Source organism: Dipodomys spectabilis, unplaced genomic scaffold, assembly GCF_019054845.1.
Source record: "Dipodomys spectabilis isolate Male_0828 unplaced genomic scaffold, ASM1905484v1 ptg000051l, whole genome shotgun sequence".
Classification (NCBI taxonomy): Eukaryota; Metazoa; Chordata; class Mammalia; order Rodentia; family Heteromyidae; genus Dipodomys; species Dipodomys spectabilis.
In genome coordinates this window covers 8,783,223-8,810,892 of record NW_024870728.1, presented here as the reverse complement: position 1 = coordinate 8,810,892, position 27,670 = coordinate 8,783,223, and the positions used below count along the sequence as shown (strand labels likewise).

The 27,670-nt window shown below is 43.1% G+C and overlaps 1 protein-coding gene across 1 annotated transcript in view; it reads left to right on the top strand.

The window, feature by feature from the left end:
• The first annotated feature begins 23,241 nt into the window (after positions 1-23,241).
• Sgpp2 (sphingosine-1-phosphate phosphatase 2) overlaps positions 23,242-27,670 on the top strand; it is an 85,944-nt gene continuing 81,515 nt past the window's right edge. The window contains exons 1-2 of the mRNA XM_042679124.1: positions 23,242-23,423; positions 24,106-24,129. Of these exons, the coding sequence (XP_042535058.1) occupies positions 23,247-23,423; positions 24,106-24,129 (201 nt within the window). The 5' untranslated portion in view covers positions 23,242-23,246. The remainder of the gene's footprint in view (positions 23,424-24,105; positions 24,130-27,670) is intronic.

The window sequence follows — 27,670 nt, the reverse complement described above, 5'->3', positions numbered from 1 at the left end:
TAAAAATAGGATTTTCTTGCTTCTCTCTGCCAGAGTTTGGGGAGATCTTTTCTTTTCTGAAGGATATTTTTTCAGGAATTGTGGAAAGTCTTATTGAAATCATTTAAATAGGAGGTCATAACTGAAGTAGGCATGATCCAACTTAAGGGAGAAAAAAATAGTTGTTTGGGTTCATTGTTCCAGAGATTTCTGTCTATCGTGGCAGAAAGGGCATGACAGAGGAGAGCCATTCATCTCACGGTGCCCAGGAATGAGGGGTGAGGGAGAAGGATTGAGAGAAATACCTATACTAGTCAGCGTCCTTATTCTTTTCTTTTCCTTCCATCTGGGGGCACAGACTTTTAGATGGTGCCACCCATATTCATGGCAGGTCTTCCATACTTAGTTCATCTTGTCATCCCACACACACCCAGAAGATGATTTACCAATCGCCAAGACATCTCCCTTTTATTTGTCTCATGACACTAAATTCCAGGATAATGATGTTAGTGTGAAACTCGTTATCACACTCAAAGCCAAGCTGACATCAGAACTGTTCATTATTTAATTAATTTCCCTAGTATTGATGACATACATCATGTCATCTTCCACATGATCCAATTGGAGGGTTTTTTTTAAAGCCTGTTTCCATAAAGGCATTTCCTAAGAATGAAGTCTTTAATTGAGTATTAAAATAGGTGGCACGCCCAAGACTCTTGTATACATTATGTTGAAATCCAGTCTTGCAATTCCCATAAAATGGACTGAGATTGCATCAGCAATCTTGGAGAACATTTTCTATTCATTTTTGCTGTTGTTGTTAATCACTCTTGAATTTTAAGTAGTATCTACATCTCTTGCCCAGATTTAGATCAAAACATTAATCAATACTTAATTTAATAGATCTTAGAAATTTACTCTGAGTATATTCTCTACCAGATAAAACATTCTTTCTCCAAAGCACAAATCGATACATGCTTTCTCAGGGCCTTTGATTGCTATATTTGAGAAGTACCTAAAGTTGTCTATGATAAAGCTCACAGAATGCTCAATACAAGTAGATGTTAAGCCAAGTAATTCTCACTCTAACAGTGGGTGGACACCATCCAATATCCATCCATATCCATTCTGCATGGCACACTGTTGTAGCCTCTATGCTTGATCTGTCCACTTTATGACAAGGCTGGGTCCCCATACCAAGGCCACACATTGCAATTTTCTAAGCAGCCCCCATGATCTCCTTCCCCCTGCAACACTGGTCTAAGGACCTAGGACATCCAATTCTAGCATTAAGATGTAAAGGAATCTTCTGAAGGGGGCTTTCAGAACAAATTTCTCTTTTCCAATATAAGAAATCATTGTCAGTTAGCAAACTCTTTCCTTCCCACTGTCTCTGCTTCCAGGGACAACATATTCCTTGTCCCCTTCCTCTTTGAGACAGTAATGAACTTCTCATATGCATCAACTCCTTTATGCTTCCAATCCTGCCTCCCTCCACTGCTAGGCACTGATGTAAATAAAGTGTTCATGGGATTAGGCCAGGCTCACCTTATTTGGATGTAAACTGCTTTGGGATCTTAATTACATCTGTAAAATCCCTTCACAACACTACAGATTCACTCTTGAATGCATAAGCGGAGGAGAATGGCGTGCTGGGAATCTGGGAGCTATCTTTGCTGCAATAGTTCCCTCCTCCATCTTGAGGGAAGGGAGTGGCCTCACACATGTCCTGTAACATCCTGCCTTTGCAAACTACAGCAACCTTGAGAGGTTTTGGCTGGTGGAAGTTCTGTATGTGTTTATTGGTTTCAAGTTATGTTGAAAGCATCCGAAGGCACAGGCTATGTCTGCAGGCTCTTTTTGTAGAATATTAGCCAATGACTTATTCCCAGTAGATCTGGTTTATCAAGGTAAAGGATTTGTCAAGCCATGGATTTGTATTCGTGAACAGTAGCACTGGAGGGTTGTGAGATAGGTGGTCCATAAACCACCAGGGGAAACAGTTCCTTCGACTGGGAAGCACTGATGCCAGAAGTATCTGAGTTACCTGGCCCAGAGTATACGAAATGAATATGGTTCTCCACTGACAGCCACATAGCACGTCTTTCCTGCCATATCATATGCATAGAATAAATATTAGTTGGAAGAAAACAATAAGTTGTGTTCGTTAAGAATAATTTTGGCTGCAAGAAACAGAAAACTGACTGGGCACTGGTGGCTCATGCCTGCAATGCTAGCTACTCAGGGGGCTGAGATCTGAGGATCACTGTTAGAAGCCAGCTCAGGCAGGAAAGGACATGAGACTCTTATCTCCAGTTAATCACCAGGAAACTGGAAGTAGAACTGTGGCTTCAAGCAGTAAAGTGCTAGCCTTGACCAAAAAAGCACAGAAACAGTGCCCAGACCCTGAGTTCAAGCCCCACAACAAAAAAAAAAAGAAAGAAAAGAAAAGAGAAAGAAAGAAAGAAGAAGAAGAAAGAGAAGGAGGAGGAGGAGGGAAGGAAGGAAGGAAGGAAAGGAAGGAAGGAAGGAAGGAAGGAAGGAAGGAAGGAAGGAAGGAAGGAAGGAAGGGAAAGAAAGAAGAAGAAAGAAAGAAAGAAAGAAAGAAAGAAAGAAAGAAAGAAAGAAAGAAAGAAAGAAAGAAAGAAAGAAAGAAAGAAAGAAAGAAAGAAAGAAAAGAAAGAAAGAAAAGAGAGAGAAGGGAAGAGAGAGAAGGAAGGGAGGGAAAAATCTTACTAGTGATTTTTAAAAACTAGTATTCTTCTCCCCCGCCCTCCCCCTCCAAACATGTTGCTTATAAATACATTGTTACAGATACTGCTCTGGACTGGTGTGTCTGAGATGCCTCAATTTGTTGATATTGGTGGTGGTGGTGGTCATGGGGCTTGAACTCAGGGCCTGGGTGCTCTATCTGAGCATTTGTGCTCAAGTCTACTACTTGGAGCCACAACTCCACTTCTGGTTTTCTGGTGGTTAACTGGAGATAAGAGTCTCCAGGCTTTTCCTGCTGTGATCCTCAGATCTCAGCCTCCTGAGTAGCTCAGATTACAGGTGTGAGCCACGGGCACTAGGCTCAAATTTCTTTAAGAGCAGTTTTATTGAAAAACAATAAAAAGTTTATCTATTTAAAGTGTGCAGTTCATTGAATCCTTTCTTAGAAAATGTCAAATCTCCAAACTCCTCCCTCAACATTAGCCTTCCTTGAAAACGCTTGCTGGAATTTTCATCATAAATGTATTCCTAACATGAAACAAATTAGGATGGAAATGTGGGGCTGGGACGTGGTTCAAGGGTAAAGTACCTATCTGGTAAGTACAAGGCTCTTAGTTCAAACTCTGATGCTACTCCCCCAAACGGTGAAATTTGTAATATTGAATTTTCATAGTTATAAATATGACAGATTCGTCATTTATTTAAATCTTTAATGGCTCTCAAAGTGTTTACATTTTTTATTAAAGGTCTTACACTGTTTTGTTAGTTTTTCCTTAGGTAGCTTGTATCTTATTGCATTTGTATACACAATATCCACATGTAGTTAAAAAATACGTTTTCTACACCTGAGCAGAAGTCATTCACAGCTGCGGGCCTTTTCACACATATTCAAGTATAAAGTTGGTGTTGCAAGCCAAGAGTAGAGAAAAAGATGCATTTGCTTACAAGCTGCTGAGAGGCAGGGGAAGAATCCTGAGTTGCATTAAAAACAAACATCTTCCATGGTGTTCTTTTTTGCAATAAGCTTTCTATTTCCCACACAGCTGATGGAGTTTCGTCACTCCAGGATACTGTGGGAGTTTCCCTACGGGTGCCTGTCATCTTCCTGGTCTCCCTCTTGCCAAAGCCCAGCCTTATTTCTCACTTGGAACCCCTGGGAGCTGCTGCACAAGGGCCTGACCGCCCCACACGAGTTATTACCCCTCTATTTCCCCAGCTAAAGGTTGCTTATCTTAGCACTGACTGTAGGCAATGAGAGGATATTTTTCTAAGGAGTATGGAGATAATGTGGTTTTAACATTTCCTCTCCCAATCAAAACCAAGTTGATCCAAAGAACAATGTATAGAATAGACAGTGTATATGAGGTATTATACATTACATAACATGATATAATGGATATTGTGTATTGTATATTATATATTTATACATTTATATTCCTTATTTTATTTTGTGTGGGTCCTGGGATGAGTCCTTGAATTCAGGGCCTGGGCACTGTCCCTGAGCGTCTTTTCCTCAAAGCTAGTGCTCTAGCACTTGATCCACAGCTGCCCTTCTGGCATTTTCTGAGTAGTTCATTGGAGGTAAGAGTCACACTCACTGTCAGGTGCTAGGGTCTCATGGCTGTAATGCTAACTACTCAGGAGGCTGAGATCTGAGGATTGCGGTTCAAAGCCAGCCTGGGCTGAAAAGTCCCCATGAAACTCTTATCTCCAATTAACTGAGGTGGTGCTGTGGCTCAAAATGTAGAACACTAGCCTTGAGGAAAAGAGCTCAGGGACAGTGCCCAGATCTTGAATTTAAGCCCCACGACTACCAAAATTAATTAAAATTTAAAAAGCATCTTATTCATGAACTTTCCTTTCTTGGGGTTGGCTTCAAACCACAATGCTTAGATCTCAGCCTCCTGAGTAGTTAGGATTAGAGGCGTGAGCCACCAGCACCCAACTTTACTTATTTTATTTTTTAACTCTATTTAAATTCAATGTATATAGAGTCCAAATGTTTATATATATATAACTATATATCTATATATATAACATGTATGTATATTTTAAAGAAATAGAACATTTGTGGAACCAGATCTGGCTTTTTCTACACTGACTGGATTTACATTCTTATTCATGTACAGAGAAGAAATCTGGCTTTATACCCTGAACAGCAAAACATAGAACTAACCTTCACTCTGATTGAACCATCTTGGAGTACCTGCCCTTTCCTAAATGAATCAGTGAGGCCAGGAAATGACACGTGTTGATTGACTGGACCTGAATTACACGGTGAGAAAAAACCCAAGTCACAGAGCTGGGAAACTCCAGGTCTGACCAGGAAGGATGGGTGGAGGATGTGGAGATCCACTGCATCTACTACTCACTCTGGAAAACGTTTCTGGCACTGGCAGGGCTCAAGACACCAGCTCCAAGCCGGGCGCTGGTGGCTCACGCCTGTAATCCTAGCTACTCAAGAGGCTGAGATCTGAGGATCGCGGTTCAAAGCCAGCCCGGGCAGGAAAGACCATGAGACTCCTATCTCCAATAAACCACCAGAAAACCGGAAGTGGCGCTGTGGCTCAAGTGGTAGAGCGCTCGCCTTGAGCTGAAGAGCTGAGGGACAGCGCCCAGACCCAGAGTTCAAACCCCACGACCGACAAAAAAAAAAAAAAAAATGACACCAGCTCCAGCAAAGGGGCCTGATGGTGAATTCCAGCAACAATGGTGTGTCAAAAGTACTTCAAATCATCGCCAAGATGACAACATCTAGGACACCTGAATGGCCACCAAGAGATTTCTCTTGTTCCTGAGTCACTCCTGACCCATTTGCTTTCAGAATAAGTAAAACAGTTTAATGTGTCCATCTGTCAACAAACTTATGTGGGTGACTTCTTACTTTATTTTTAACTCAATTAAGATTCCAAAAAAAAGATGAGTGGAGTTTCTTTCAGACACTGCTTTTTAAAAACAATTTAGACACTGCTTTTTTATAACCACTAAAACAAAACATTCTTTAAAAGATATATATATATATATACATATATATATATATATGCCACATGAAACAAGGCAACTTTTATTCTTCCTTCTTGTCCTCCACTGTGAGATCTGCATGACTGCTCCTTAAGTCAGAGTTTCTACTGCTAGTCCCTTCCTCTTCCAGGCTGTGACCTCTTCTGTCCTTTCTCCTTTTCCTCAGAAGAAGTCCAGCTCCCTCTGGCCATCCCTCCAAATCATTCTGCTAGCTCTTATTCATGTCTTCAAGATGCAGACACTACTCGTGTGTGTGTGTGTGTGTGTGTGTGTGTGTGTGTGTGTGTGCGCGCGCGCGCGCGCGCGCGCGCGCGCGGTGGGAGTAACTGAAGAACACAATGACTCACATTTGGCTTTTTCACTCCAGGCTCACACTCGACCCCTTGAACCACAACTCTACTTTCCACTTCTTCCTAGTTAATTAGAGATCACAGTCACATAGACTTCTCTGCTCAGTCTAGCTTCAAAGCTTAATCCTCAACGCTCCACCACCAGCACTGGACAAGACATTCCTTTTTATTTTAATCTGTATCCAAAAAAAAATCCAATGATTTGATCAGTTCCATTTATTTTCTTTTAAATGAGAAGAATAAATCTCATACTAATGGTGGACATTCATATTCTAGGCAATATAGCTACTAAGATCTGTAACCAGAATATGTAGTGATAGCAAGCCATAGTCAGGTGAATCTGGCCTTACTTTATTGGAATTGATGGTTCCTGTTTCAATGAGCTATTTCAAGAGGAGAAACATTCTATGTCCCCAGCATTAGCTACCTTACCATTATTGGGACTACATTTCCAAAAGCATTTTCTTCCATTGCCACTTGGATGACTTCATTCTTTTGCCATTCCTAGTAAGTGGAGAAACCCATATGTGCTATTTTAGTTTTGTCAAATAAGGACCTGAATGTCAAGAGTTAGTTGTCTGTTGTTACAACTGGATGCCACGACACCATCATGCAGAAAGTCAGCAAGGTATTCCTAGCTCCATTCATATGCACCTGTGTCAGTCCATTTGTTATTGAAGAGCCAATCACTAATATGTATTTTTTAGTAACATGATTCTGCTTCCTTATCTGCCAATCTCATTGCCAGTGATAAGACCCATTAATTGGGGGCTGGGAAGGTGGCTCAGTGGTAGAGCATTTGCCTTGCATGCATGAGGCCCTGGGTTTGATTCTTTAGCACCACATAAGCAAAAAGAAAAAAGCCGGAGTGGCACTGTGGTACAAGTGGTAGAGTGTAGCCTTGAGCTGAAGAGCTGAGGGACAGTGCCCAGACCCAGAGTTCAGGCCCCACGACCAGACCCCAAAAAAAAAAAAAAAGACCCATTAATTGGCCAGTTGCCCTTCCTGTCATTAGATACATTTTTCTTCTTTAAGATCAAATTTAGAGGAAATTGCTTCTCCTGAAGCAACATGTGTAAGGCAAAATAATATTCCTGATGCACGACTTGCTTACATAATCTTTGATAATCTCATAGAACTCAATATGGTAGACTTTACCTTTTTCCTTTATAGTTTGAGATTAACACATTCACATCTATCTACGTGAGATAAAATGGATCTTAACGGATTTCTTATTTGTGTTTTGAGTCAAATGTATGATCATTTTGTTAAAAATACAGTTTATATGACTATTAGCCAGAGTTATCAGACACTAAACTATGGCTAAGGGTAAGAGAATTCTTCTTTATGATATTTAAAGCAAAGTATAGTAGCACAAGTCTATAATCCCAGCACTTGGGGGTCCAAAGGAAAATCAAAAGTTGGAGACCAGCCTGAGCTGTGTAGCAAGTTCAAAGCTAGCCTGACAAACACATTGAAACCTAGTCTCCAAAACAATAGCAAAAAAATTAATTGGTGCATAGAACCCACTCTAAGTCTTAAAGTGACATCTGGTTTTACTTTTATATCTTTTAAAACAATATAGTTTTAGTAACTAAGCTAATGTCGAGCAACTTCTTTCATTTTGAAATAAATACTAAGCAAAGTGTTATCAGGGCCCAACTTCATAATTGAATTCAGTCAGAAAAACATCTGGACCACCATTGGTTACAACAATATCCTGGTCTTTCAGTTTTGTCCTCAGATTATCAGCCATTGGCTGTCATTCAGTAAGTGCCTATTATCTTATATACTGACTGTTATTCTAAGTCGATCCTCTACAAACATTATCTCTAATCATCAAAACAATGGAAAAGTTAGGGAAAAGTTACTGCTGCCCTATTTGTGATGAGAAAGTTGAAATTTGTAACAGTCAAATCACTTGTTATAAAATATAATTGCAGTCCATTATCAGTTCTTATTAACTCACTAGTCTAGTGACCTATCCTACTAAGAACTGTCATGTGCTTCAAAAGAATAGTAGTTTTCCTTCTATTAAGCTTCTGTTAGGAAAAAAATGATACATTCAGTCTTCTTAATCTGCAATCACCTGTGAAATCACTGGAAAATCAACAGTTTGTGCTGGACTACTGAATAACTTTGTACATGGAATGAGGGTGATTGGCACAAACCGGACCATCGGGAAGGGATGGGAGGTTGACTGTCCTGGTCTATCTGCCACCCAGCTGCTTTTGAATCCCTTTAGGATGTGAGGTTGTTTCTATCCATTTAGTGAACCTGCTTCATTCTATTCACACATTCCTCAAGAGTTATTTAATTGCCATTTTAATGTCAAGATCTGTTGTGTTTATTTTAAAAAAAAAACAATCTCAAACTTTGATTAGAGAAGCTGTTTTTTTTTTTAAGTTCCTGAACTCAATTCCAGTCTGAATTGCCCAAAACTAGCTAAACGAAAGATACCATTTTAATGATTCAAAGGTAGAGAGCTGAAAGAAATCAGCATAACCATTAGCATCCACAAACAGTAACTCGGTTGATATGATCATGATGATAACAGCCTAACTGTATCAAAGATGTTGCAACAGGAGATAAGGCAGGTAGGCATTCATTACAACTGAGAGGCCAAAGCAATACTTGATGAAGGAGATAGGGTTAGAGGAGATGTGAAAATAGCGGAAAAGCCTCTGGCAAGTTGAGATCAGGGAAGGATATGATGAAAGAAAACAAGACAAATAGGAACAAAAAAATGTGGACAGAAGTCAATGGTGATGGGAAGGGAAGGGATTATGTTCAGAAAATGAGGGACATGATGCTCACAGATAGATCTAGGAGGGTCTGAAGAAATGGCTCTATTCACCAAGCCTATGGCTGATACTAGAGCCTCAGTAGTTCAAACAATACCCATGTTTGAGTAAAATTGGGTATTAACTCAGGGAGATCACAGAGACTACCTAATCTAATCCCTCTTGACTGTGACATGAATAATCACTATGGTCCTGACAAATTCAAGTGACAGTGACTGTTTTGGGATAGGACCCATACTCCTAGAATTCTTAGGAATGAAGTTAATGTAGTTTTGTAGACAGCGATCATTCCCTAGAAGACAATGCATGAACCATCTCATCTGAAATTCAGAGACTCTCCCACACGAGAGCTCTCTTTGGCCATGGCATGGGATGGGGAGCAGGCAGAAGCAGACACCCTCTGGTAGTACAGATCATAGATTAACCAGCGGACTCTGGCCAATGGAACCTTTTGGAAATATCCAGGGATAATTGGTGGGAATTATAATTTGCAAGCTTTGGAACTAGCAATTTTTTCTATATCTTTGAGCTAAGAAAGTATAAATGGATAGCCGCATGCTGGTGGCTCACACCTGTAATCCTAGCTACTCAGGAGGCTGAGATCTGAGGATTGTCTTTCAAAGCCAATCTTCTGAGCAGGAAAGTCCATGAGACTCTTATCTCCAACTAACCACCAGAAAACCAAAGTGATTCTGTGGCTCAAAGTGGTAAAGTACTAGCCAGCTCAGGGAAAGTGTGTCTAAGCCCTGAGTTCAAGCCTGATGGGCAGGGCAGGGGGGGTGGGAAATAGGATAGGGGGGAGTGGGGATGGAGATGGGGAGGGGGTGGGGAGATGGGGGGAAGAATAAGCATCAAGAGAGTTACTCTGATTGGTGTGCGTGGAGTCTGTCGCTTTATCTTTGGCTTCTCACAGGCTGATGACCTGGAGAAAGTGAACAAGAAGAGAAGGGCACCTAGAACATTCCCCCAATTCCCTACACCCAGGCTCCACCTAACTGCAGAGAAATCAAATAGATCCTTGGATTATGACACTTGCTACATGGGCCACTGCACAAGGAGACGCTTCTTCTGAGCTGAGAGGGATAGTGAGAAAGGGTGAGAAAACTAGGAGCAATGACTTTTAATGATTTGTAAGTCCTTAGACCTAAAGTATGCTACCCACTACTGCTTTACATTTGTCTTATAATCTTCATTTCTCCCTAGATGCATGGAGCCAAGTATTTTAAACAATTCCTCAGGAACACACTGTATCATCTAATCATCCTGGGGTAAAGAGAAAAGATGATTCTAGGCAGAAGAACCATTTAGGCGTTTAGAATGATAGGAAATTTCAATGCTGAGTTGACCAAATCAGAAGCTACTTGTGGTAAGTAATCTTACGTCTCAACTTGACTGAGCCATAGAGCCCCCAGATATTTGGTGAAACATTATTCTCGATGTTTCTATCTGGATATGGGGGGGCGGGGGATGAGAGTAACATTTCAATAGTAGATTGGACTGGAAAGCCTCATCTATTCCGTTGAAAGGCTGACTAGAACAACATGCTTGACCCCAAGTGAGAGAGAGAGGTTTCTCTCTATCTGACTGCTTTTAAATTAGAACATCAACTTTTTCATGTCTTTGAAATGTAGGCTCGTCCTGGGCTCTGAACCTTCCAGTTTTCACACTGGAATTGCAACACTGACTCTGCTGTTAGCCCAGGGCTGGTACTATGCCATCAACTTTCCTGTATCTCCAGCTGAACCAATTTACCCCGTAGAACTTGAAATTTGCTAGTCCCCATTTCTTTCTTTCTTTTTTTTTGGTATGTTTTTTATTGTAAAAATGCTGTACAGAGGGGTTACAGTTACATGAGCAAGGTAATGAGTACATTTCCTATGGAGTATTGTTACCTCCTCCTTTGTTTTCCCTTACCATCCCCTCCCTCCCACCTCCACAACTACCCCTCCCCCCCAGTTGTAAAGTTCATTTTCAACATGGTGTTTTGTATATCTCATTGTTACAGTGGGTCAACCTGTATCCTTATTTAAGCATTTTGTTTTTTCCTTTCCCCTCCCCAAATTAGAGAAGTGTATATACAAGATGCAGGGCACTGACATCAAATACAGTGAAAACAGGGGTTCTACCGTGGGGGAGGAACATACAAAACAACAAAAAAAATCACCTGGTCCATTATAAATATGTTAGGAACAATAGCAAGAAAGAAAAAAGATATTTGTGTCCCTATTTTGGGGTTCATTTTGCTTAACATCATCTTATCTGGTCATATGTACATAGCTTTTGGCCTTTTCTCTTGTCCTACACATGTACTAGATATTGCAAATAAGGGAAACCATGGGACCTATGTTTCTTTGGGCCTGGCTTACTTCACTTAATATAATTTTTTTCCAAGACTTTCCATTTCCTAACAAATGGGGCAATGTCATTCTTCCTGGTATGTATATATGTATATACACAAATCACATTTTCTTGATCCATTCATCTACTGAGGGGCATCTGGGTCGGTTCCATATCTTAGCTATGGTAAATAATGCTGCGATAAACAACCCATTGGGGCTGTTTCTCTGACTAATACACTGCTCTAGATAGTTGAAGTAGAAAGAGGGTTGCCATAAGGATTAGGTGCTTATGATCTCCTGGAATATAAATTATGGGATCCAACACTGGTGTGTGAAGGATCCAGGCATGAAGGGATTACAGGATCCTGGGAGTGATTCACAAGCAGCAGGTGACTCATGATGGGAAGCACCTGGCCAAACTTCACACCTGTCATCTACGAAGGCCACAACTTAAGGCTGCCTGAGCTTCACGAGCAAAATGGCTCCTGCTTTCCTCTTAATGTCACACCAGCATCCCTCTCCAGAAGAACCTGAACTGTGATTCTGCCAGGAAGAGGGAAGTTGTGAAATTTATTTCTATCCTCGTGTTAAAGGGGAGAGACTAGAAGGACCATAAAGAAAATGTACAAGAAGAGAAATGAATCCACGTTGACCTGAATAATAACGTCAACAAAACGTCCTCCTTTCTCATGCTTATCAGGGCTACTTTACGACCTACAGGTGGTGCTGGGACTTGCTGATTCTATTAAGTATCTACCTGAGGTCTGGAACCCAGCACCCCAATTCAATGACAAACCTATTTTCCCACCCCTGAAAGTCTGTAAGACAGCCAGCTTGCTGGTCCTTTGTGCTGGGTCAGATGTATTTTCTACAAGTCAGTGACAGTTGAACAGTTCACCACCAAAGAGTTAACCAGGTTAGGGAAAAGGAGATTGGTAGATTGGTAGCCATACACTGGTAGCTCACACCTGTAATCCTGGGTGTAAGGTATATTAAATAAGTAGGTTTCATTAGGTAGCCAATGAAGAAAACACCACGCAGTATTCAGGCAGGAAAAGAAGTTTATTTACCGAACTGCTACCCCAGTGGTGTAGGGAGGAGAGGCTTAGCCAAAATGGGAGACACACCCTCAAGCCAGAACTGATCTAGGCCTGGTAGGGGAAAGCTGTGGCCACATTGGATCTGGATGTGACCTCAGAGCCTGGGATCCTCTTATGGTCAGATGGGAGGCATGACCAAAGGCAGCGTGGGACTTAACCTAGCAGGAGGGGGAGGTGACTGCTTCAGGTATGCCAGTTACCTAGGTAACAGCTCTGGGCAGAAACTTAGGCAAGAGGTAGGGAGGTGTCTGCAAAGGGCCTGCATGGCCCCAGGCCGACGTTACACAACTAGGACTAGCAAAAGAAAGCAAAGAAAGAAAAGAAGATTGGAATTGAAGCCAGGCTCAGGAGGTTCACAGTCATTGGGTGAAAAAGGTTCTTATGAATCATCAGTTCATTTCTGTGAACACTATTTGCAAAACAATGAAAAGTTTCCAGCATTCTGCCTGGTGTTTAACAAATCTAGTGCTGATTACTGCATGTGTATAAATGATATTTACCATGCTCAATAAACTGAGCACATAATCAGAGCATGAATTCATAAAGTTCTGTAAGTATTTATTAACTAAGTAACACAGTGGATATTTTCGTGGGTCATAATGTAAACAGTAAAACATGTTGTAAGCATTTAAGACTCTAAAAATGTGGAGTTCACTTATGCAGTTCAGAAATGACAGTGTGCCAACTGTCCTCATAGATTTCTGCTATTATTGTAGGTGGCCATCATAAAGGTTCTCCGTTGGTGGACTCTGATCACAGATATAGTGCACTTGTCTGGCTTGTGCATTGTGCAAGGTCCTGTATGTAATTCATATACCATGAGAATGAGAGAGAGAAAGATACTGAGAGAATGGGAGTGGGGAGGGAGGGAAAATTGCCTCACTCCTGTAATCCTAGCTACTCAGAAAGCTGAGCTCTGAGAATCTATATTCCAAACCAGCTTAAGCACATAAATCTGTAAGACACTTATTTTCACATAACCAGCCAAAAAAAAAAAAAAAAGCCAGAAGTAGAGGTGTGGCTCAACCGTAGAAGACAAATGAAAAGGCCAAGCAAGGGTGGGAGACCTTGAGTTTAAGCCACCCCACACACACAAATAAGGAAGAAAGAAGTATCTCATTCACTCCATGAAATGGCCCTTTAAGAACAGACAATAATATTAGCAAACTAGGTAAGTAAAGGGACTCGTGGAAGGACTATGAGGTCTCCATGTCAACCGGGGTGTGTTCAGCTTACACCTACACAGGCAGCTCATTCTGTCTGTCCTGCATTATTAGTACAGAGCATTGTTTTGCAATACAGAAGGTTGTTACAGTACATAGGAAAGTACTGGGTACAAAATTATAACGTAGTATTCTGTTAATTATTATACTGGGGAGAGTACTTGTTGCGTGGAACACACTACATACCTTATTTAAATAGCCAGTAAGCATACTGACTCCCCAAGAGAGACCTTGCCAATGTCAGAATGAGTAAAACTTGAACACATTCAAGAAAAATTGAACACAGGACCACCTACTAGCAGACAGTAAGTATACTAAGAAAGGTTAAAAAGATATGAGAGCTAAATATATAACTGGCATAAATAATCTATTTGGCTGTCCTATTTCCATGAATGTACTCTACATTTCTTTTTTCTTATTTCCTCTCTATTTCTCTCTATTTCTCTCTCTCTATTTCTCTCTCTCTCTCTCTCTGCTTCTGGGGCTTGAATTCTGGGCCTAGGTGCTGTCCCTGAGCTCCTTTTTTGCTCAAGGCTAACGTTCTACCACTTGAGCCACAGTTTCACTTCCAGTTTTTGAGTAGTTAATTGGAGTTAAGAATCTCATGGACTTTTCTCCTCAGATTAGTTTCTAGCCATGATTTCCAGATCTCAGCTTCCTGAGTAGCTAGGATTACAGACATGAGCCACTGGCAAACAGCTCACTCCACATTTCTTTTTTTTTTTTTTTTTTAAATTTTATTTTATTTTATTTGAGAACATACTGTACAGAGGGGTTACAATTACATGGGCAGGATAATGCATACATTTCTTACCAAGCATTGCAGCCTCCTCCTTTGTTTACCCTTCACCTCCCTTCCCAGCCTCCCCCCTCCCCCCCACCCAATCATACCCCCCCTCCCCCCCCCCACCGACATTGTAAAGCTGGTTTTGACATGACATTTTGTACTTCTCATTGTTGCAACAGGTCCACCTGAATCCTTAAACGACTTGTTTGTCCCCATCTCCTCCACATGTTATACTGACATCAAATATAGTGAAAGCGTCACTCCACATTTCTTAAAGACCATGGTTCTCTCAGACTATTGAGAGAGAAAATTCCAAATGAATAGCATTGCTAATGCAAATGTAAGAAAATTTCATTAGAAATGAGTAGTAGAGAGTACAGAGTACAAATGAGTAGAGGAGAGCAGGACAGAAAACAATGGAGTGGAGAGAACTTTGCAAAAGTCCAAAGAAAATTCACAGAGAAGTTGTCCAGGATGTTAAATCTTACAGCTTTAAGAGGAAAGAGAGCTATATTTTATGAAACCATCTGATGTATTATTTAACTGACAAAATTATGTATATAACCATATATAGACATCATATATAATACCATATAGTCTAAAGCCCACTTTAAACTATGCATATGTTATCTAAATCAAGCTAATTATCATACTTAATACTGACTCTTAGTACTTTCCAAGTATAAATTACATTCTTACAGTTACCATATGCACAACAAACCCCTTAAACTTATTCTTCCCCTTTAAAAGATTTTTTAGTCTCCAACCGACAGTTCCCCAATCCTCCCTCCACCACCCAAGCCATAGTGGAGCAAGTTTTTCAAACCAAAATTTAGCCTGTCTCTTAACCCTAATGTAATCTTGTGGCTCCTAAAGATAACTTTGGGACAAGCACCAACTCTGGGACCATGGTAAGTGACCAAATGGAGCTTCCTGGCATACTAGGGTGAATGTGGCATTCCAGTCAGGAGACTGGGCATCTATTACTTTCCCTGCAACTGCCTGGGATAAGTCAAGTGTTCTTACTCAGATCTGTCATCCACGAATGAAAATAAATCCTGGGATTTCTATTCAACTCCACCTAAAAAGGATGGTCAATCTCCTTGATTATAAGAGATAGGAAATGAAAACTGCCATGAGATACCCTTTTGATTCTACCAGATTGGCAAAGATCAAAAACAAAATGCTGAAACAAGGATACAGGTTGACCCATTGCAACAATGGGTCAATGAGATGTATAAGATACTATGTTAAAAATGAACTTTACAACTTGGGGGAAGTGGGGAGGGACGGGATGGTAGGGGAAAAACAAAGGAGGGGGTAACAATGAGTACCTTTCCTCATTACCTTACTCATGTAACTGTAACCCCTCTGTACAGTATCTTTACAATAAAAAACATATCTTAAAAAAGAGAGTTCATACAACTAGCCAAGGATAGAGAAAGAGAAGCAATTTATTTGATTACAGTATATCAGACCTTGAAAAGCTAATTTAGCAGTGCCTAATGATTACAAATGGACATACCTTTGGACCTAACAATCCTATTGCTGAGAAGTTTACTGTAACCAGAAATAGAAGTGGAGACAAAAGTTACTTATGGAAGCATTGCTTGTGGAAAAGTTGGAAAAACAATCCAATGTTTGCCAAAGGATGACCAATAATAAATAACAGCTCCTAGAAATGGAGTATTCTGCACTGCAGCAGTAGAAGAGATCTTATTCTGAGAGAGGACATTCTGTAAGTCATTGTAAGTGAGAAAGCAAGACAGAGAATATCGTGTAAAGAATTCAACCATTTGTTCTTTCAAAAAAAAGAAAGAAAAATACGTTCCTGTTGATTTGTCTATGTAATTAAGTGGACTTCCTTCCACCTGAAAAAGTCCTTATCCAGAGCCTTACTGCATTGATCTTGAAATGAGTGTAGCACCTCCTGCTTGCAGATATACCATTTCTCCACTAGCAGTTTCTAATTAATTGCCTTCCCTGTTTGCTTTTCGGAGGCTTCTGATTGCCTCAACCATATAACACACATTGAAGTTCAAAAGAAAACATCCAGGCCCCACTGCTGTGGGTTCACAAGTCATCTTCTACACATCGCCTTCCATTATTCAAATACAGGAACTCTCCACTCCAACCAAAAACATTTGCATACTGACCTCAGACACATCCAATGCCTAGTTTACTGAGGAGTTTTTGAACAAGAATAAATGGGACATTTGTCAAATGATTTTCTCTGTATTCAAAAAGATCATGCATTTGTTTCCAAGGGCTCTGTGAGTATTAAAGTACCACAAATACCCCAGCATTGGTGGCTTGTGCTTATAATCCTCACTACTCTGGAGGCTGAGATCTGAGGATGGTGGTTCAAAGCCAGCCCAGGCAGGAATGTCTGCAAGATGCCAATTAACTAACAAAAAACTGGAAGTAGAGGTGTGGCTCAAATGAAAGAGCTTCAGCCTTGAATGAAAGAGCTAAGCCCAGGCCTTAAGTTCAAGCCCCAGTATACACACACACACACACACACACACACACACACACACACACTTTTTTAAAATGAAGTACCACAAATGGATGGCTTAACACAATAGACATTTGTTGTCTCACAGTTTTGGTGGCTCAGAGTCCAAACTACAGTGCCATCTCTCTCTGAAGGGGCCTTCCTAGCGTCCTAGCTTCTGCTGGCTTGCTGAGATCTTGGCATTCCTTCTCTTGAAGCTGTGAAATGCCAGCCGCTGTTTTCCATCCTTGCATGTTCTCCAGGGAATGTCTTCCCATGGCCATCTTCACACAGAATCACATCAATCTTTCAGTTTAGGGCAATACCCTAGTCTACTGTGACATCATCTACACTAATTCAAATCTGTAACTAGTCCCGAATGGAGGTGATATTCTGAGGTATTATTGCTTGTAGTACTTCAACATATCATAAATTAATCCAGTCTCCTTACAGTCCTATAAACATATCTTTTTTTTGTTTGAGAGAACATAGTTCAATCCATAGAGATCATATAATGTTTTGCTTTAGCTCTATTACTGAGATGGAAAATCCTGTTGAATTTTATAATAGTTAACATTCTTGAATTACTAGGAGAGATCTCAGTTGTGAAATATAGGTTTGTAAGTGAGCATTTTAAGATTTGTGCATCACATTTATCAGCAGGAGTATTCTATAGTTTTCCTTTTGGCATTATTTCCATTTCTGAGGTATCATAATTGCCTCATAAATGGAATTTAAATCTTCCTTTTCTATAATTTGGAATAAGTTAAGTAGCATTGAGATTATCTATTCTTTAAAGTGTGGGTAGAAAGATCCTGTGAAACCTTCAAGGTCTAGGGCTTTTTATGTATATGGGTTTTCTCAGGGCTCCATGAAACACAAAGTCTGCCACATCCTAGGCAATCTACCTACCTCTGCGCTTTCTCCTCAATCCCAATCCCAGTGCTGAAATGTTTTGTTGTTGTTGTTTTCCCTGTGCCAGTCCTTGGGCTCAGACCTCGAGTGTGATCCCTTTTTGCTCAAGACACTTGAGCCACAACTCCATTGCTAGCTTTTACTGAGACATTTATTGGAGATCAGTCTTTCCTGCCAAGGCTGGCTTCAAGCTGTATGCTCAGACCGCAATCTCCAAGTAGCTAGGATTACAGGCATAAACCACCAGTGCCTGGTTCCCTGATGTTTTTTAATGGACAATTCTAACCTCCTCTCCAGCTCTTCTATGATAATTAATCTTATTATTATGGTTCATTTCAGTAGGTTGTATTTTCTTTTAAAATATACTTCATTTGCATTTTCACATTTATTTTCACTTTGCATGTCTCTATCAACTTGAATTTTCTTCATATTTGACTGTGTATTTTGCATCTCCTGACATCAAATCCAGGGCTTCACATACACACTATGTAATTTATCTACCACTGATCAACACTCCCATAATATTTTTTAAAAATCTTTTTGTTTTCTTTTGTGTGTGTCAGTCCTGGGGCTTGAACTTGTGGCCTGGCACTGTCTTTTGCTCAAGGCTAGTGCTCTACCACTTGAGCCACAGCTCCACTTCTGACTTTCTCTGAGTAGTTTGTTAAGAGGTAAGAGTCTCACAGACTCTCCTGCCTGGGTTGGCTTTGAACTGTGATCCTCATATCTCAGCCTCCTGAGAAGCTAAGATTATAGGCATGAACCACCAGTTCCCAGACCTAAAATATTTTTAACTTTGTGTTCTTATGTTTCTCTTTTCCTTTTGTTCTTTCGTCATTTAATTAGGTAATGGTTTGTCCATTTTGTTGGGTTTGTTTTCAAATAGCTTTATTGGCTTTACTGTGGGTTTTTTCATTTTATTGTTTCTTGTCTAAGTGAACAGTTTATGCTTTCATTGGTTTTAAGATATCTACTGGCAGCTTCTGAAATGACTCCCAACAATCCTATAGTTCTTATCTCATTCCTTTTCCCTTTGGGTGTGTGTTGAATCCAGTGATTTGTTTCAAAGAAGTACAGTAGATACAAAACAAAACAAAAGTATTTGGGATATTACAACAACCTCCAAAGCTAAGTCATAAAAGCCTCCTAACTTTACCTTCTTGGGTCTCCCTCTTTGTCTCTCCATCGTCTTGTTTGCTTGCTTCGATGAAAGGATGCTGGCCTATGAGGGGACCATGTGGCTAGGAAGAGAGGCAGCTTCTGACCATCAGTTCCCATGAAACTGAAATGTGTCAGTGACGCCATTGATCTGGGGAGCTGGCCCAGCTCCAGCTGAGCCTGGCTGTGGCTCTAGCCATCATCATCACGTAAATTACAACCTTCTGAGAAACCTAGAGCTGGAGACTCCAGCTAAAATGGGCTAGGATTGCTAGCCCACTGAAACTACTGGATAATGAATCAAAATTTCAGTCACTCTTTATGGGCAAATTGTTACACAGCATCAGAAAACCAATACAGAGCCCAAACTCCGAATATATTTATTTTGATTCAGGAAACACTGCCCATTTGAATACAGAAAGGACTAATTATAATCTAAAGGAGGTCTGTTTTGTAGAGAAAAAGAAATTTAAAGTTCAAATATAGTATCCAATTGATACCAAAACTTTTCATTTAAAACTGAAGCATATTTTTAAACACCATCTTCTTTTAGTTCCCTCAGTTTAATCTATTAAATAGATGCCCACTGCTTCCTGAAATAATATACCATTAGTGTCCTGCTTTAAAAAAAAAAAAAAAGCATCTGTAGGACATTTAGAATGTGCCAAATTAGAGAAAGATTGCCTGATAAAATCAGGCAGATTACAGGTTGACTCTTAACATAGATGAACATTTTATAACATTTTAAAGCAACAGTTGTTTATTTCCATATCCTGGTAGAGACTACTGGTAATCCATACTTTACCCTCTCATCCCCCATCCCCTAAAATCTATCCTCATTTTCTTTTTTCTTTTTTTGGTCAGTCGTGGGGCTTGAACTCTGGACCTGGGCGCTGTCCCTGTGCTCTTCAGCTCGAGGCTAGCACTCTGCCACTTGAGCCAAAGCACCACTTCCAGTTTTCGAGTGGTTTATTGGAGGTAAGAGTCTCACAGACTTTCCTGTCCAGGCTGGCTTTGAACCACGATCCTCAGATCTCAGCCTCCTGAGTAGCTAGGATTACAGGCGGGAATCACCTGCGCCCGGCTCTATCCTCCTTTTCTTCTTCCATAGTGATATAGTTTGAGCTGAATCCGTACCCTCTCTTGAGAACAGAAAGACCACGTTCTTACTGATAGCACAGCAGTGGAAGCCAGGTGTAAACACAGCTACCTATGTTTGCTATCATTGTCATCTCCTTTTCAGGCATGGATTCCAGGTGTGCCTATAATTCAGCCGCACTTATAGAAAGGGACAAGGACTAAGGACTGGGACCCAGGGTATGGTGAGGCAAAAAGATGAATTTAAGTTACTGAGTTGCATCTTGGAGAAGACGTTCTTACCAACCTCAACTTATTGCTCACCTGGGAACCGTCATAAGGAAGAGAAATGAAAATGAACTCCAAGAAGTGGAAGTAAGAGGTGTTTTTTTTTAATATATACATATAATATTATTTGTAGTTTTCTTCCTTCCTTCCTTCCTTTTTCTTTTTCTTCTTTCCTTTTTACTTCGGTTTATTTCCATCTGTCACTGGTTTTGATTTCTGTACCCTTGTCTTGTATATAAGTTTATCTGATTTGGGGAGCACAGAAATGGTGGGACAAAAAGTGAATTAATTCAGCAGTGAAACCCACTAGACTATGTTGGAAATGAAATATACAACTTTGTGGCGGGGGAGAGAATTTTGGAGGAGAAAAACTGGGAAAGATTGAAGGTGTAGGTGACATTGTTCATTACCTGACTCATGTAACTGTAACCCCTCTGTATACCACTTTTACAATAGAATTTTTTTAATAAAGAGAAATAAGTATGTTTTTAGAACCATTATATTTGGGGGTCTTTTTGTTATAGTAGCTGAACCTTTACCTTAACATATACATCTGATCATTGGCTGATTTGAAATGTCATTATAGCCAGGTATGTGGGTGCATGTCTGCAATCTCATCATTGGGAAGTGAAGACAGGAAGATCCCAAACTTGAAGACAGGAAGATCCCAATCATTGGGCTACATGGTGAGATTTTGTGCCAAAAATAGAGTAAAATGCCATTGAATAATAATTATGCATGCATGATTGAGCAAAGTACAAAACACTGAGTTTATGCCCTATAAAAGGGAGGGGAAATCTATTTCCTTCAGCCAGTATTAGTGTGAAGTCAGCAAAGAACTAAAGCTAGGCATAGTTGTCATACATCTGTGATGCCAGCATTAGGAGGCAGAGATCAAAAGGTTTAAGGTTCAAGGCCAGCCCCAGGCAAAAAGTTAGTGAGATTTCCCCAGTCCGAGCTACTCAGGAGATGTGGGTAAGACAATCTAGTCTGAGGCTGGCCCAGGTAGAAAGTGTGAGAGCCTACTTAAGTTATGTAGGGGGCTGAGAGTGGGAGAACAGAGGTTCCAAGCTAGCCCAGGCACAAAAGCCCAAGAGACCTCATCTCCAATAGGTAAGATGTGCTGTGTGTGCCCGTGATCCCAGCAAACTAAGCAAAGACTAAAGCAGGCAGATCACGGTCCAGGTGCCCAGCCAGGTGGAAAGGAAGATCTTATCCTCAAAATAACCAGCAAAAAACAAAAAAAAAATGGTTTGAGGCCCAGCTCAGAGGTTCTTAACAGTCTAACAAGTGAGAGGCCACGGTTTCAAAAGCCAATACTGCAAAAAAAAAAAAAAGTTCAGTGGTAAATTCTCAGAGTTTCCCACCACACACTATATTGCTATCACTACCCGACAGGTGCCTCAGCCAGCTTCTCCAAAGATTATTTCACAAGAGCATTAGAAGAAATAAGTGAGGATTGTTGCCTCATCACAGAATGAAAATAAGGCACACAGTTGGTTTATCTCAGGGGACATCATGAGTCACGGAATGCTGTGACAGATGTGAAAAAACCCCAAACCATAAACCCTGTGCCTGGAAATCCAAGTCTAGGGTTACCTCTGCTAAGTGTGTCGTGCTTTATTCCATCTCTTTCCTTTATTGGGAGAAAGACAAGGCGAAGGCCTGGATTTTGGAGACAGGCAATGCAACAGGGCCCCAATGGGAGAACATCATTTCTTTTAACACATAAAACAAGTTGGGAATTGCTATTAAGCCCAGCTTTTAAAACTGAATCACAGGGTTGGGTTTCAGGGCCTATAAATGACCGCTGAGCACTGGGGGAAGAGGCTGTTGCCTCCTGAGTCAGACATCTCCGAGTGAGACCGGGCTGGGGGGTGACAGTACCCTGTGCCTCTTCTTATGAAAGGGAAATGTGTCTTCCAAGGGACCTTTACCCTCTCGGCCACCTTGACCTTGATGGAGCTAGGAAGCAAGGACAGCGGAGCACAGGGCACAGGGGAAGAACCAACAGGTCGTCCTTAGAGCTTCAGCCCCAACCTCCTGGATCTTATCAAAGGACCACCGAGTAAACCCGGCGGTGACCAGGCAGTTGCTGTCATGGTCGTTTGTGCGGCCGAATAGTAGGCTTTGCACCAGAGCCTGCTGCTCACTCAAGACCAGGGCGCGCACGGGGTCGGACTTTGGTCCCAGGTGGATCTTGTTTCACCGCGGCCACCTGCTCCCCGGGGAGGTGCAGGGGCGGTCCTCAGGATCTGAGACCCGGGAGAGCGATGGGGAGGGGGGGGAGGGAAGGAGTAGGCTGGGGTGCCTGATCCTCTCCCCAGTTTCAGCGCGTGTTCTTGGGGAGGAGGTGTCTAAAGTCCCCCCCAATGCTTTGCGCTCCCCCCAGTGTGTTATCTGAGAGGTGTAGCGAAAGAATCAGGAGACCGTGGCCAATGTCGTCATGTCCCCCAAGCGGGGCGCTGCAGCCCTCGCCCCTGAATGTGACAGCACCCCCTTCCCCCCGAGGTCGGATTCGGGGCCCACTTTGAATTCCCTGGATTCTTGAGCGAGAGGAAATTCTGCACCCCAGTGAACTTGGAGAGAACTGGGGATAGCCCCTAATCACCCGCGGGGCGCGCGGGGAACCAGACTCGCCGGAAGCCCGCGCGGGGCGGCGGCGCCGGCGGAGGGGCTCGGGCAGGTGCACCCGCGAGCTCGAGCCCCGCCCTCGCCGGCCCGGGAGGGAGAGGGGCGCCGTGGGGCGGGGGTGGGGGGCTTGTACCCCACCCACTGTCGTGCCTGGGCCAGGCGGGCGGCACGCCGCGGGCGCCCGCGTGGATGCGGAGGGGTGGGGTGGAGCCGGGGCTCCGGGGCGTGGCGGGCGGGCGCTAGGACCCGGGCGGCGCACCTGTTGGCTGGCGCGGGGCCCCGCCCGCGCTCCCGGGGCACGGGGTTGGGGTGCGCGGCGGCGGCGGCGGCGTCGCGGGCCGAGGGCACCGAGCGCGGTCACCATGGCCGAGCTGCTGCGGAACCTGCGCGACTCCCAGCTCGTGGCGCGCTTCCAGCGCCGCTGCGGGCTCTTCCCGGCGCCCGAGGACGGGCCCCGCGGGAAGGCTGCGGGCCCCGCGGAGGGCGCGGCCGGACAGCACCCCGCCGCGCTCCGCGGCCGGGGCGGCGGGGCCCCGCAGGTAACCGCGGGCAGGTGTGCGCCGGGGGATGGAGGGGGGCTCGGCAGGGCTCCGCCACCGGACGGCCTGGCCCGGAGGGCGGCATCACCGCCGGGCACCGGGCTCCCGCCGCGGAGGTGGCGACGGAGGGGGCCGGGGTGCGGGGGAGGGGAGGGAAACGGGTCCCGACGCCCCCCCCCATTAGGTCTCCTTCCCACCTAGAGCCTTTGGGTGCAGCCCGGGTGGACTGTGAATTACCGTCCTGGATGAGCACCGGTGCGCCCCGCGTTCTCCCGGTCCTTCGCCGGTGAGGGTTACGTAACGGGCCGGGCGCGGGGCGTCCTCGGCTCTCCCCTGGGGGACGCGCGGGGCGCAGCCCTCTCCCCCCGCCCCGCGCAACTCCACGGCGACAGATCGCTCCTAAAGAGATGTCCAATCTCCGCCACCCTCCCCCCCCCCCGGTGATGGGGTCCTAACAGCACCCCGATCTCGCCCTCCCCCAGAGTCTTGGGGTCCCTCCTGCCCATCGATGGGCTTTGGGTCACCGGACTCGGGGTCTGTCCGTGGACGCCGCGGTGCGCTCTTCCAGGCGTCCAGACCGAGTGACACAACCCGCTGCGCTGCGGCTTTGGGGGCGGGGTGGGGGTGGGGAGGCCGGCGTGTGCCCGCGATGCCGCAGTGCCCGAGGACTCCCCGGGGGGAGACGGGGACCAGACGCGCTGCGGATGCCGGCCGGGGATGCTGGGCGGCCGGCCCTGGGCGCTGGCCCAAGATGCGCATGCAGATCAGAACAGAAGTAAAGCACCCAGAGTGGGCACTGCCCTGCCCCCCAACCCCCGCCCCACCCCCGTTCACACTGCATCTTCTTATTCCTAGAAGCTTCTGGTGGCACTTCCTTATCTATTGATGTTTATTTAGGTTTAGTGAGGGATTAGGAAAAAGCTGGGTCTCCTGCGGCTAGAGTATTACACTCCCGATAGAATACACCCGAGAGGGGAGAGGGGAGTTTGTGGATCACATTTCAGAGAAAACTTCCTGTGTAAAGTTGTTTTCTCCTTTCATGATTCCTTTTCCATGCCACGTGACCAGCTAGGAACTTTACCACGAGTTGGGGACGCGCCTGTCTTTCCTCTCCTCTTGTCCCCCAAAGGAGACAAAGTTGAAGAATCAGAGTCCATCCGCTGGGGAGGCAGTGGGTCATTTTTTGTGCACACACACACACACACACACACACACACACACACACACGGCTTCTGTTTTTCTCTTCTCAAGCCTGTAGCCTCTTATTCAGGAGGACAAGAAAGAGCAAAAATTTCTACAAGTGCTTTTCAAAGTGGTTTATACATCACCTGTGATAACAGAACCTCAAATTCAGCAGAAAGATCCTGTTCCTCCCTGAAAGCAAGCTAAGCAGGCTTCTTGCCCAGGTATCTTCTTGCTGCTTGAAGTGTCTAGGTACAGAGGAGGCTGGTGTGTCTCAATTCCCATCTAACACAGAACATTACTCACTACATCTCTTGATGAAGAACAAGAGAGCTAAAAATTCAAAATAAAAAATAATGTATGTAATAATAGAAAAAATAACTCAAGGGCATTTGATAAGGGAGAGGTTCATGAATTTTTTACAGGTGAGTTGATTTCTAGTGACCCCCCCCCCCTGCAACTTTCAAAGGTCAGTTCCTAGAGGGGAACCTTCACAGCTAGTGTCTCTTTACTTCCTGTGTTTTTCCTTGCAGTATTTATCACACTATGTAAATATGACTGTGCGCCCTTGGCTCTCCACTCTGGTAGATGTAAGTTCTAAGAATGCAGGAATTTTACTCTCCTCATAGCTTTCTTCCCATGGCTTGGCATATAGTCAGTGCTTAGTGAATTTTGTGAATATTCGAGTGTGAATTGCAAGAGAAAAATCAATGGATTTAAAAATTTAAACAGTGACTACTGACTGAAAAACATCCCATAGCCTAGAAGGCAGCTGGAGCACATTAATTTAAGAGCCTCCACACAAGAGAGAAATTGTTTCCCTCATTGGAGTAACCTTAGAGCTCAACAAATCTAATTCAGCGTTCTCTTTCCACTTTAATCTTTAATACTGGACAAGTGCGGAAATGATGGACTCCACATACTGCAGCACCACACACTTTCAGCTTAAAGATTAACTATATCTTTTACAAACCAGGGCTGGGCTGGGCTGGGCTGGGCTTGTATAAGCCTGTTATTGAATGAGTGGTCTGGATTTGGGAGAATTCCCAGGAGATCTGAGTTGGGGGGGGGGGGGGTAGTGGTGGTTAAGTGACTTGTTGGGGGAGTTCCCAGATAACTGCGTATGTAGTTAAGGGAAGCCAGATCTTTGAACTTCACATTATAAATTTCTTATTATTGAGCATCTTCTAAAGAAAACTTTCAGGGCCTTACTGGATCTGACTTACTGAGAGGGCGTAAGATGTATGACTTGGCTTGGCAGGTTGATTAATGGGTAGAACGGGGAAATATTGCTTGCAGCTAGCAAGGTAACCAGTTTTCTGGATTAGCCAAGGGAAAGCATTCTTTGTAATCCCTGGAAATTATGCTCTCTGAGCTCTGCTACGTAAGGATCTTTGAATAGGGTGAGGGACACAAAGTCCCTAACAAAATTATGTTTATTTGTCCTGGGATCAAGCCAACCTTGGATACAATGGTATTTTGATTTCTAATATCTTGGCTTATCCAGCACAGCACAGTTGCATTGTCTTTTCCATTACATTAGACTAGAGATGGTCTTTCCAAATATCACTGTAGTCAATGAATACATTTTGAAAACTACTCACCCATGCTTCTGAAGTTCAGTTGGGGAGCAGACCAGAAATAAGTTGTCTTTAGAAGTCTTTGTAGTTCTCAAGTCTCTCTTGAAATACTTGTAAAAACCTATTTATACATAAATATTTGTAGTCTGTTGATCTATAAAACTCTACCTTTGGATGTGCTGGTTTGCAAAAGAAGACAAATAATTCATCCTGGCACTCAGGAGACTGACATCTGTCCCTAGCTATCTATCACTTCTCTAGGCCTCTGTTCTTCCATCTGCAAAATGGGTATAGTAGACTAGACCCATTGCTCTCTTACAGTAGCTATAGTAAACTTGTTTCAAGGAACTTTTAAAGCAAGACAAAGCAATGTTCAGGTCTGAGCCCAGAGGAATCCAGCATACAGGTGAGCACCCCTCATTTCCTGTCTCTTCTGAGATCCTGATTGGGTGCTCAGTATAAGGGTAGTGGCTCTGGAGCGTGGTCACAGCTGTTGTGACATTTTGACTTGGTCATAACTAAACCAACAACTCAAAACTTCCAATTTTGATTATTCTTAGTGCGATGTTCAGGTTTGAGAGAGTAAATAAGCCAACTCGAAAGCATGCATTTGATCATTTTTTTTCTAGTTATAGACATCATCATTACTCAGAGGAGGAAACTTGGGAAAGCACAAAGAAAAAAAGTTTAGCCAATGCCTGTGTATCACTGCCCAAATGTATTTATTCAGTAATTTTTCAAAACTTTGAATACATTTTTACGGTGCTGGGAATTGAAACCAAGGCCTCAAGCCTGCTAGGCAGGTACCCTACCACAGAGCCGCATCCCCAACTCTCAAATATGATGTTGAATGGCTCCTGTAACTCCACCATATGGATATACTATAATTTAGTCAGACTGTTGATGGCTTTGTTACCAATCTTTGCCTTATAAATAACATCTTTCTACAAGTGCCTTTCCATACATCTTTGGTAATGTTTGAATTAACACATATAGGCAACTGTTGAGTGAAGAGTTAGTTTAAGTGATGATTAGGAAGGTCCCTGGAGCCAGGGTGTACCAGGACAAGTGTTGGTCACACACCTTCCCACACCCTGCCCGTGTTACATATTCATGCTTTCTTCACGCTGAAGAAATAAGGCCACTTCTGCTTGTGTTTCATTTTGGCTTCCTTCTTTTGCAGTCAAGTACTGGGTTAGATCCGCAGCACTACAAGAAAAAAATAGTATTTTGTGGAGAAAGATAACCATAGGCCAGGAAGGAGGCGTGGTGGAAATATATCTCAAACTCATGTTCCATGTGTCTTCTCTCCTCTATCTTACCTGTGCTCCCTTTGGGCCAAATTCTACGAAAGCTAGAAGTTGGGCACTGCGCTGATTCAGTCTCTAAAGTCAAGCCTCTCGAGGTGGGTGGAGGGGTGACCTGGAAAGGGGAATGGAGAATTTATTTATTTTTTGTTGGTTGTGGGGCCTGAACTCTGGGCTG